The sequence below is a fragment of the Cydia strobilella genome, chromosome 25, assembly GCF_947568885.1.
Source record: "Cydia strobilella chromosome 25, ilCydStro3.1, whole genome shotgun sequence".
Taxonomy (NCBI): Eukaryota; Metazoa; Arthropoda; class Insecta; order Lepidoptera; family Tortricidae; genus Cydia; species Cydia strobilella.
Genome location: NC_086065.1, coordinates 9234564 through 9247507, shown reverse-complemented (window position 1 = coordinate 9247507; position 12944 = coordinate 9234564). Strand labels below are relative to the sequence as shown.

Sequence of the window (12944 nt, the reverse complement as noted above, 5' to 3'; positions counted from 1 at the left end):
GAATACATGAAACTAAACTACATTGAAGAAGGTGAAAGGGAAGTAAACAATGAGACGGTATATTTACCACATCACGCATTGATTGAGGAAGAAAAGCAAACCACAAAGACAAGCGATCATGTAACTTTTGGCAATACTTCTGCGCCTTATCTTCCTGTCAAGACACTTCAACAAGTGGCAGTAGATGAAGGCAAGGAGTATCGGCTTACATCGAAAACCATTAAGGAAGATTCTTCCATGAATGACATGATGACCGGGGAAGACACCGTGCAGGACGTTGTAGATGTTGCCATACAAGACATTATTCCAAACCAATGGTACCACGTTCTAACTACGGAGAACCCTGCTGACATTTCATCAAGAGGCATGCCATTTAGTGTATTTAAGAACTGCGACCTCTGGTGGCATGGAACGCATTGGCTGAAACATAAGAACAAACAATTAGAACATCCAATAATAGAAGAGACATACCTGAAAATGAAAAAAGTAACAATACAAGTTAACCTAAATAGAGATGAAAATACTGAAGTCCATAAGACCTTACCTGAGAAGTTTGAAGAATATGATACGTTACCTGATTTATTGAAGTCCATAGTTGACGCCAGAAGATTCTTGAAGTACCTGAAAGAGAAAAACACAAACACGGAAACGATAGTAACAACACAAGAACTAGAGAAAGCACTGTTACGTATAAGGGTTGTGCAAGCAGAATATTTCATGGAGGACGTAGAAAGCTTAAAAACAAGAAAAGGAGGAAGCACTAAGAGCATATTAAGAAATTTAAACCCTTACCTTGACGCAAGCGACATCCTCAGGGTGGGCGGTAGGTCGTGCCATTCTAAGTTAGATGAAGAACGAAAGCTTCCTATGATTTTAGTCAAATGTCACCTCACATACCTAATCATGCACGAGTTGCACGACGCCCACCGAAGAACCTTACATGTACAATATCAGATGACCCTAAATAGTGGTGTTCATTTTGCCGGACCTTATCAAGTTTTTGTGTCTAGAGGTCGAGGTGCTAAAACATGTAAGGCCTACATAGCAATTTTCATATGCATGGCCACCGTGGCTATACACCTCGAATTGGTATACACCTGGGAAATGGCAGCTTGGAGGCATAGTGGATAAACCCGTGTGCGCGAATAACTTAACTCGTGTATACAGTGTAAAGGGTAGCGATTCAATCGTAAAAAGAACTATCACTAAATTGTGCCTTATGCCTGTTCATACAGCATCTTAATTTACTTAATGCTCCACATTAAATTAATTTTGCATGCAGCTATGTTTCAAATCTTCTACTTAGTTCTGTAACTGAATACTGTCGTAATAATTGCGAATAAGAATTGTATCACTTTTAGTAATTGAATTTCACCTAACTTGCTTATTATTATATAACTTATACTCTCTCATACTTGCTTTCCCTTACTATACATAGTGTTATAGTTTGTCAATGCAATTGCATGCATTTATGTAGTTATAATCATACAATTTGTTATAGTCAAATACTATGTACAATTTTGTAGATGAGTTGTATCTATACCTATGTAGTCTTAAAAAAGGTCGATGCCCTTTTGGTGGGCGGTATGTTAGTTGCGTTTTAAGCATGTGTGAGTGAGCGTATTAATGTATGCATGTATCTGTCAAATCCAGTCACAAATAAATCTTCAAACAGTGCACACGTCTATCTCTCAGAAAAATCCCTACATACAAATATCAACCTTATTACAAAGAACAGTAACCTAATATAACGTGCACGCGTACTTACTTATTTAAGTCGCTGCGGCCAAAATAAATGTCTCCCTACCCACATACTGCATATTTTGAGTGTCAATTTGTCTATTTTGCAAAAACTAAATTTTGCACGTAATATCATATAATATAACAAATAAAAGTGTACTCGTCAAGATAATTAATTATTAGTATAAGTACTCATGTAAGTGAATTGTAATATTCTTATGAGTAATAAAATTCTTTAAACCTAAATAAATATCTGATCTTCTTACCAGCCTGTTGCGTGCTGTGTAGAGAGGACGTGAGCAGGTGCACGACGTCGTGGTCGTCGGCCAGGCCCCCCGTGGCGGCCGAGAGCCCGAAGTGCCCGCCGCGGGGCAGCACCACGTTCTCGGCGCGGAAGCACAGCTCGTAGTCCGCCTCGTTGTTTGACATTCCTGCACAAAACAATTTAAATTTAATAGTATTTCAATATTTACTAGCGACCTGCCCCGGCTTCGCACGGATAGCGGGTAGTTCAACCAATTTACATAAAACATTAACAAATTATATACCTAAACCGTCCTCGAGAATCACTCTATTGATAGGTGAAAACCGCATGAAAATCTGTTCAGTAGTTTTTGAGTTTATCGCGAACATACAGACAGACGTAGCGCGGGACTTTGTTTTATAATATGTATTAATATTAGTCTTCGTATTAAAAAAATGATTTAGGCTATAAATATCTATGTTAATATTCAGTCAATCTCGAAAAATGTTTTATGGATTTTGCGAATACGAATTCTATCATAATGATGGTTAACACTAGACGATTCGTAAAAGCAAAAACTGCAGAAGATGGTATTTCTTAGTCACCGTGGCTGTCATGTATATCACACCGCGAATAATGAACAATTTATCAATAGAAGACGAGTGTGCTAGTAAAAACATCTTTAAATCAAAAATTATGAAGTTGCTATTGGGTACAACGCATGACTAAATATATAAGATAGGTAAATATTGTATATAAATAAATATCCTTTATTGCACCAAAATCATACATTTTACATACATGTAAAACTACAAATAAATTCTTAAAGAATAACAACAACATATATACCTACAACTTACACTTTGTTAATGTAATATGAAAGTATTAACCTTAGTAATATAAGTTAATCATTAAATTTAGATTAAGGTACTAACATTGAAAATGAGTGCACCATTTCGCCGTTAAACGCAAGTTTGGCGAAACTTGTATAAGTTTAAAATGTGTTATACTTTTTTGAAAAAAAAAAAAAAAAATGTTCTAACAAGCAAGTGAGTGATTACTCACAACACACTTGTCAACAGCACTTTTATTATTGGTAAGGAGATAGATATTAATTTTTAATGATTAAATATTAATTTATATTATTATATAAAATGTTTTGTAAACAATTTCTTTTAAATAATACTGTGACACGAATAATTATGATTAAATATATGATGTCATATATAATATATATATATATATAGTTAGTTCCTTCCTACTTGTATATGTACTTGTATATGTACTTGTATAATACTGCTGTCATTTAAGCTTATGCTCTACGCTGTGCTGCTGCCCTGCACAAAGTGTTAGTGTCCAAGCTAATGACCAAGAACACGAAGCTTCGAATATACAAAACGGTCATAAGGCCAATTCTTATGTACGGATGCGAAGCCTGGACACTAACACAAAAAGAGGAGCGCGCGCTGCTGGTAGCCGAGCGGAAGATCTACCGCAAGATATTGGGACCCACACGTCGAGAGGATGGAACCTGGAGACTCCGCAAGAACCAGGAGATTGAAGATCTGGTGTCCGAGCCGAACATCATCGGAGAAACGAAAGCCGCCAGGCTCCGATGGCTCGGGCACGTAGTCCGGATGGGGGAAGATCGCGCAGTCTGGAGGGTGTACTCTGGAGTACCAAGTGGCCGAAGACCGTCTGGACGCCCTAGGTACCGCTGGAGAGACGAAGTGCAGAAAGACCTCAGCGAACTCGGCGCCGTCGACTGGACAGAAACGGCTTTGGACAGAGTAGCATGGCGGTCTTTGGCGTCGGAGGCCAAGATCCACTTCGGGTCGTCGCGCCACAGCAGTAAGTAAGTAAGTAATTTAAGCTTATTGTACCTACTACTGTTTTTTTTACTGCGACAATAAATGACTTTTTTTTTAATGAATGATAATATTGTTACCGTTGTGGAAGTGCACAGTGAGCGTGTTCTGGTAGTATTCGATGCGCGCGCGCGTCGGGAAAGGCTTGTTCCTGAAGTCGCGGAGGCAGCCGGATAACATCTGCATGGAGCCGTCGCTGTAACATATATAACAACGTAATCAAATCAATAATTGACCGAAGGTCTCCGTTTTAACTTGGAAAAAAATGCTTTCGTATAACCGGATGCATTTTATGATTTAGGAGGCAAACGAGCAGACGAATCGCCTGATCCAAGCGATTACCGTTGTCCATGGACACCTGCAACACGAGAGGTTGCAGGTGTCCAAGTGCATGGCCGGCCCTTGAGATGGGCGGGTTGTCACCTTTTTTCTATACACATATAGTATTTTTGTCAAAATATTGAAAAAATATAGTATTTACTGGAAAATTTGAAAAAAAAAATAGGACGCCGATTTGAGGCGAATTAAAAATCTAAGTCGCATACGATACGATATCGGTGACATTTGTATACCCCATTCTTGAGTGATGAAAATATAGTATTTTTCGTACTATATTGTTTTTGTATAATATATAGTACAAGTGACTAAAATATAGTACGATACTATATATTATAGCATGGGTGGCAACCCTGGAATACGCTCTTTTCTTGAAGGTTTCTCTGCAGGTCGCATTTCTCAACCGATTCTCGTGAAAACTTGTGAGCCGGTTCGGTAGTTAGATATAATTTGTGGTATTTTCTATAAAAAGGGATCTTATTGTCGATGGCGCTTACGCCATTATAAACGATGCTCCGATATAAATACAATGCCGCGCGACGCTGTGCGGCATAAGCGCCATCGACAATAAGGTCCCTTTTCATAGAAAATGCCCCATTTTTCTGCCGTTTCGGTTTCTGCTGCACTTAAGACCTTTGTGAATTCGCTGTGATAATAAGTCAACGAAGTATTTTTAATATTTAAGCTTATTAATAGGCCTACATCTACAATTTCGCAGTTGAATGCTCACCGCGATCCTGCGCCGCCCCTTTAAAGGCGGAGGTGGCACTCGTTGGATTTTTAGACGGTAGGAGGATCTTCGTCCTTGAGTCCGTCATACCCGTCTCGCTCCCCTCGAGACGAGATGCGTGAAGGCATTTTCCCAACGTAAAAAAAAAACATCTGTAAGCCTACATCTACAGCTCACCGCGATAATTTTACACGGTAGTAAATACCTAATTGTGTTTGGTGTCGTTGTTGAAACTGTCAAGCTGTCGAACTCACCTCTTATGGTCGAACACCTTGGTTCCATCGTTCAGCACTGCCATTATGTAAGGGTTGTTGTGTTTGTTGTCGTTGTCGAAACTGTCGAAGATGACACCTAGACCGTTCCATCGGTCCGAGGAGCCGAATACCTCGCCGGTGTAGTCGCCGCGCGCCGACGTGTACCAGAACGCCTGAACAAATATTCCATGTTAATTAATCCATACTAATCCATACTAATATTATAAATGCGAAAGTCTGTCTGTCTGTCTTTCTGTCTGTGTGTTCCCTCTTCACGCTTAAACCGCTGAACCGATTTAGATGAAATTTGGCATAGAGATAGGTTGAGTCCCTGAGAAGGACATTATGATAGTTTTTATCCCGAAAATCATCCCTTAAGAAAGAAAAAAGCGGGGTAGAATTGAGATAATTAACGAAGTGCCTGCTTATTTGTGTGCATAATATGCTCAAATTTAGATTGCCATGAGATATTTTCCAGGCGCTTTTCTTACTCTAGCTGCGGTTACTAAATCCACGCATACGAAGTCGCGGGCAAAAGCTAGTATTGTATTAAGCAGACGTCTGCTTACGATTACATTTAAAAAAATTGATAAAAATCCTAATAATTATTATTTTCTTTATATAAACATCGCTTTTGCCCGCGACTTCGTCTGCGTGGACTTAGTAACTGCAGCTAAAGTAAGTATAGCGCCTGGAAAAAATCTCATAGCAATCATTCAATTTGAGCATATTATGCACACAAATTAGCAGGCACTTCATTAATTATCTCAATTCCACCCCGCTTTTTACTTTCTTAAGAAATGATTTTCGGGATAAAAACTATCCTATGTCCTTCTCAGGGACTCAACTTATCTCTATGCCAAATTTCATCTAAATCGATTCACCGGTTTAAGCGTGAAGAGGGAACACACAGACAGAAAGACAGACAGACAGACTTTCGCATTTATAATATTAGTATGGATTAGTATGGATTAAATGTAAAAACTCTTTCAAACAAAACAAACAAAACGCATATGTTAAAGTGACAACCCTTTTATTTGTAGTATTTTGAATTTCCTGATGACCGAACGTTGTTTTTAAGGTATGTACCTTTCGTGCTAAAAATGGTAAGTAAATAGCCACTGCGTATCGCATGTATCTTATAAGATTGTCTTTAACCACACTCGATGAAAAGCGGTTACCGTAGCTTATAGAAAAGGTTAGCCATCATACTTTTTTATATGGTAGTCGTTTTCAAGGTTTTCAGTGTATTTATCCCCGAAAACCCTAGAAACGGTTACTACTTACCAAACCGTCAGCCCCGATGCGCCCTCTGCCGGTGACCTTGAACATGACATCGACCTCCCACCAGTCGAAGTTGATGGGCTGTTTCGTCCAGATGGCGCCTTTCTGGCTTCGGAGCGACGGCGCCAGCCGCACGCTCTCGCCTGACGCTATCGCATCTGAAAGGGACAGAATAAGTTTTAGGGTCTCCCCATATATATGTCAGCGCGGAATCGGCAAAATCTGAAACACTTTTATGTCAGCGCAATAAGAGCGAAAAAGACGTTATTCGACGACATAAAGGTTTTTTTCTATCGACTTTTGCCGATTCCGCGTCAACATATGGGGCATTTTCTATGAAAAGGGACCTTCTTGTCGATGGGGCTTACGCCGCACAACGTCGCGCGGCATTGTATTTATATCGGAGCATCGTTGATAATGGCGTAAGCGCCATCGACAATAAGGTCCCTTTTTATAGAAAATACCACATATGTAGGGAGACCCAGAGGTTAAGTGGTAGAGGTCAATAGAATAATATATCTGCAGGAGCATTTAGACCAAACCCAGTTATCAATATTGCAATTAATTAAAAATAAGGGTTGGCAAATAAGATCCTGAGCATAGCAAGGGTTTGCCACATCAATTAAAAAATATAGATTTTTTTTCTTGTTTTCCCTGTTAGCCATGACTGACATGACGCCTGTTGACATCTTACCTAAGCAGTGCAGCAATGAGATTAAAATATTTAACAGAAAACCTATACCTATAGTACCCATTCTTATTTCTTATTATCATGTAGTAAGATCTAAAATTCAGTAAAAAAAAAACCGGCCAAGTGCAAGTCGGACTCGCCCACCGAGGGTTCCGCACTTTTTAGTATTTGTTGTTATAGCGACAACAGAAATATGGGTGGTTTCCGTACCCAAAGGGTAAAAACGGGACCCTAATACTAAGACTCCTCTGTCTGTCACCATGCTATAGGCCTATACATAGGCCTTTATCATCTGTGTCAGATGTTTTAAGAAGCATCGCGGTTTCGACACCTGCGTTCGTGGCTGTAAAGCCCTATACGAAAGAGGATCCCTCGTCCACACACGCAGCAGGTGTATGCTCCCCCAGATGGGCGGGGGTTGGAGGCCTGCTCGTGGCGCCTCATGCGTTTCTCTTTTAGTAAGGAGAACCAGGCATCGTCGTGGTTTGATAGACCATCATGAATAACACGACGCCACATGGATCGGTCTTCAGCCAGTCTCTGCCATTGGTTGCATGAGATGTTAAAGGCAACCATGTCACGTTTCGCACAATCCTTAAAGCGCAGCATTGGCCGCCCGATTGGTCTTTTTGCGTCCGCAACCTCTCCTAGCAAGATTTGGCGTGGCAAACGAATCCGTTCCATTCGATAACATGCCCAAGCCACCTCATTCGTCTTTTCTTTAGTGTGGCCGTGATACTAGGGAGCTGTGTCTCGCCTAGAACAGACTCATTTGTCACGCGGTCCCTCCACGTGATGCCAAGTATGCTCCGCAAACAGCGCATATGAAAGGTGTTCAGCCGGCGTTCTTGTTTTGCGTAAGTCGTCCAGGATTTGGCTCCGTACAGAAGTGTGCTTAGGACACATGCTTGGTAAATAAGCATTTTCGTTTTTACCGTGAGATGTTTGTTACCCCAAGCCCTTGTACGCCTCCCGAACGTGGCTGCTCTGCTGATGCGGGAGCCGATCTCTGCGTCAAGCGAGAGATTGCTCGACACAAGCGAACCAAGGTAGCAAAACTTACTGACCACCTCGAGAGGTGCACCGTTAAGCATGATCGCCGGCTCTTCTGAACATCCTTGCGCTAGTATGATGGTTTTCTTGGCATTAATGGAAATGGAAAAGAGGTCACAAACTCTTGAAAATTTGTCCATGATGGTCTGCAGCTGAGACTGACTGGCTGTTGTTATAGCGGCAACAGAAATACATCATCTGTGAAAATTTTAACTGTCTAGCTATCACGGTTGATGAGATACAGCCTGGTGACAGACAGACGGACAGACGGACGGACAGAGGAGTCTTAGTAATAGGGTCCCGTTTTTACCCTTTGGGTACGGAACCCTAAAAAAGATAACTAAGTAAGTATTCAATCTTTATAACCTTTATCAATGTAATCTTTTTACAGTGTGTGTCTAATCCCGACCATACTAAATGAAATGAAGGCTACTGCGGAAACATGTTATAACTATGAAATATGTTGAAATCCAAATTTGAACTTTATTTTCAATGAGATACGGTCTCAAATACATTTAGTCTAATAGAAGTATACAGTGAAGATAGCATGAAGCAAATGCTTTCTTAATTTTCATTATTATCACAAAGACAATTAAATATTGTAAATTTTCTTGTCAATTTTTAATTCGATTTCGTTTAAGCCATTTACAGCAGCGGCAAAAATATATGATACTGCTATTTTTTGCAGGCATTCATTTGAATTTGTGACATTAGACTTTATATCTTGTCTTTAATTAGAATATCATTGTTGTAATATTGATGACAAACTAATCCATACTAATATTATAAATGCGAAAGTCTGCCTATCTGTGTGTTACCAATTTAGTTAAAATTTGGCATAGAGATAGTTTGAGTCCCGGGGAAGGACATAGAATAGTCTTTATGTCGGAAATCATCCCTAAAGATAAGGGGGGTGAAATTGAGAGATTTAATGAATTGCCTGATATCTGATGTGTCAATCTTATGCTCAAATTGAATGATTGCTGTTACACTTTATCCAGGCGCTAAACTAACTCTAGCTGCTGTTACTGATACCACGCAGACGAAGTCGCGGGCAAAAGCTAGTAGATTATAATTATTGTAAGTAGGTATGTTAGTCTGTAAGGTATTTATCTATGGGTCTGTTATTTAAAAAAAAAACAGGCCAAGTGCGAGTCGGACTTGCGCACCGAGGATTCCGTACTTTTTAGTATTTGTTGTTATAGCGGCAACAGAAATACATCATTTGAAAATTTCAACTGTCTAACTATCACGGTTCATGAGATACAACCTGGTGACAGACAAACGGACAGATGACAAGATAGATAATCTTTATTGGTACAATACAGGTACACGACAAATACAATTTTGTACAATAAACATAGAGATGACACAATTACAGATTATTTCGACAGATGGACAGACGGACAGCGGAGTCTTAGTAATAGGATCCCGTTTTTACCCTTTGGGTACGGAACCCTAATTAATGATATTTGATTCGAAAATAAGATGACCTACATTGTACCTATAATAAGATATAACCAAGAGCCAAAAGACTACATTATGCTGCATTAACAATTGTATTTAATGAGTACACACCAAAGTGCTATGATGGCGTAAAATGCACGTCCATTTTGGTGTCAGGCTTCAATAACCATTTATTTCACATACTGTATGCTAACAGAAAATTGCACTTTGATGTTTGTCAATAAAGCTTATTTTTCAACGCAGTTTTAATAAACTATTAAGTAATACATGTTTGTACAATGTTCAATTTAGTTAGATTACTTTCTGAAGTGAAGATTTTTACATGCTTGGTCAAAATGCATCATTTCTTATGATAATTTGCTTTGCATGCATTGTGTAGATTGCTAAAGGTTTTTTTCAATGATGGTGGCAAACAAGCACTTGATGTAAAGCAGACACTGTAGCCTATTGACTCTTGCAACTCTAGTGGAGTTCTGAATGTGCTCTAAAAACGAAAATAGACTTGAGAATTACGAAAGATTCTTAAGTATTTGGCATCACACGAGAATGTATTTGACATTTAAAATTTGTGAGGGAAATTCTCGTAGCATTCTCTTAGAATTCTCGTAGCATTCTCGTAGCATTTTTGAGCTGTCATAGGGACTTTTCGTTTATCGACTTCCGATTATTTATTTATATATTTATTTAAACTTTATTGCACAATACATGAAGGTACAAAAGGCGGACTTAATGCCTTAAGGCATTCTCTACCTGTCAACCAATGGGTTAAACCAGAAAGATTATACATATTTATATTGATAAATACAGAATACAATATGTAAAATATGATTACGAGTAGAAGTAAACAACATGCAGTCTTATCGTGAATGAACAATCTCTTTGAGTTAACCTTTGATACTAACTTAATTAATTTCCTAAAATGAGCGATCTCTTCTAGATAACCTTTGGATACCAACTTTTCTACTACTTTGAGGACGCTCTTCCCCCCATGGTCGCGACTCGAGTAGTCGTTTAGTCCACGAACTACCCGTCCCTCTTTAATTAATACAGTTAGAAAAAGGTGGGTAGTCTATCTCGAGGGCGAGATACTGTCGCGCCCCTCAAAGATTCAAAGATTTATCCAATTATCCCGGGCTAGGCCTACTTGTTGCTGAATCAATCACTCTTATAGCTCACTTATTTATTCATTTCTTAATTATTGGTAATGTATTATTTCTAGATCTTTTTTTGTTTGTTTTTTTTACTGTTTTTTAGTTCTATTGTTAACTGATGTGTAATTAGGTATTTATGTGATATTTTATTATTGTATTTGCATGGCTTTTGTCTGTATTATTAGCAAATAAAGAACTGAACTGAACTTTTACAGGAAAGATTATTTAAATTATGAAGTTGTGAACATGTGAAGAAAATCAATCAGTCATGCTTAGCTGCATTACATGTTTGAACTTAAATCTTTCAATGAAACAACTTTGTATGGTTGAGTTCACAAACATCTTCGCATCGCATTCGCAACTAAATTGAACATTGAAAATGAAAATGAAAAATGAAAATGAAAAATGATTTATTTGTGTATCAAAAATGCAGCTTATTACAAAGTAGAATTACATTTTTAGGAGTATTCTATTCTATTGTTAGACAGCCTAGGAATAGTGTCCTGAGCCCTAAACTAGGTAAACCTGTCTTATAGTGATCAGGGAATAAACCACCGCCAGTTCTAGCAATGCAGCAAAGGTTGGTTGTGAACACAAGTTAAAAACAGATACAGATGGTCAGATCGCTGTTACTTATACAATTTTAAAGTTTAGCAAGGATGATATATGACATTATCAGCTATAGTATATTCATCTGTATTATATATGTTTACTATTTGTCTATTACAATTATTTATTATACTGCTAAGATAATTACTTAAAAGTGTGTGTGTGTGTGTGTGAGTGTGTGTGTGTGTGTATACGTGCGTGCTTGTACGATGAACTATACCATGATATATTATTAAATGCAATTACCAGTGTTAGTAATAGTAAAATGCTCAATTTAGTACACTAGTATATTTTTATTTTATTTTTTATAATATTGTGTAATGACTTAATAAAACGCAATTGCTTTTTGTATGGAAAGCCAAGCACCTTAAGGGATGTTAACTTATTGTGATATGGCACTCAACAGGCCTTGTCACTAAAGAGCCTTCCCATCCAGCCTGTCTAGCATTTAATCAGAAACAACAAGTTAAATCATCAATGTATTCAAATTTAATTGTGAAAGTACAAAAATGTACAGATCAAATTTTCGTGATGGCTGGTATCACCATGGACAAACTTATTACGTATAACGTATTGCGTACGCGTTCTGAAACACTGTATTTTAGTAAATGAGCCTCATTTTCATACAAGAAGCGGGTAATTTCACACCCTGCCTAGCTTTGTCGAGTTGGAAGGCAAAAAACATGATTTTTGACAATCAGCTATCTCCCTCGCACTTGACTCTCTCCGTATATGACCGTCCTTGTCATCACTGACAGATATATACTGACGTGTCTAGCTGATCTGATAACAAGCGTAACAATAAACGAAAAATGTTTATTTTAAACGCTTTTGTGACACAAAATATTAAGGTTAAAGCTATAAATATGATTAGACTACAAGCTACATTCACTTTAAAGGCTAAATATTATCTCGCAACAGTAGAAATGATGAGAAAAGCCGAATACTCACTGCCTCCATACTCCCAGAAGGGAACCGATCCATCTTTCTGGGCCAAATAAGGTGGTTTGAATGAGTATTTGTACTCGAACCGTCTATGCACCGTCTGGCTGTTGGCACGCACTGTGAAGCATAGTAATAACGCACAGAACAATAGTTTTATTGAAAACATTTTCGTCGACCGACCCTGTAAGTGTCACGTCAAAACTGAACCGAGTGAAGTTTGTCGTGACATTGTCAAGAGAACGTGGAAGTACAGTGTTGTCAGAAAAAAAATAAGTCTAATCAGGTTCAAACTGCGAGTCTAATGATATCTAAATTTATGTAATGAGGGCCTATTAGTGGAAGCCGTACAAGCCCAATTTCAAAGAAAAACCGCAAATCGATGCACAGTTTAACCGTTTGGCACACGCATACAAAACAAAAAAAAAACAAAATTTTTGACCCGCAGTTCCTAAAAAAATTTCCCTTAGGGGGGCAGCCAAGGGCCTGACACTCTTTGACAGAGAAAGATAGTTATTGCGATTCCTATAAGAGGAAAGAGAAAATAGTGCCATGCTTTGTCCTTATCACCAAAA

The 12944-nt window shown here is 38.5% G+C and overlaps 1 protein-coding gene across 2 annotated transcripts in view; it reads right to left on the bottom strand.

Moving 5' to 3' along the window:
• Nucleotides 1-12592, bottom strand: part of LOC134752769 (protein ERGIC-53) — a 182043-nt gene extending 169451 nt beyond the window's left edge. The window contains exons 1-5 of one of the 2 annotated variants that reach the window (XM_063688464.1): nt 12379-12592; nt 6460-6614; nt 5173-5345; nt 3933-4048; nt 2007-2171 (exon numbers count right to left, since the gene is read on the bottom strand). In XM_063688464.1, coding sequence (XP_063544534.1) covers nt 2007-2171; nt 3933-4048; nt 5173-5345; nt 6460-6614; nt 12379-12538 — 769 coding nt within the window. In that variant the 5' untranslated portion in view covers nt 12539-12592. The remainder of the gene's footprint in view (nt 1-2006; nt 2172-3932; nt 4049-5172; nt 5346-6459; nt 6615-12378) is intronic. The other variant, XM_063688463.1, reaches the window with a different exon arrangement.
• Between the last annotated feature and the right edge of the window lie 352 nt (nt 12593-12944).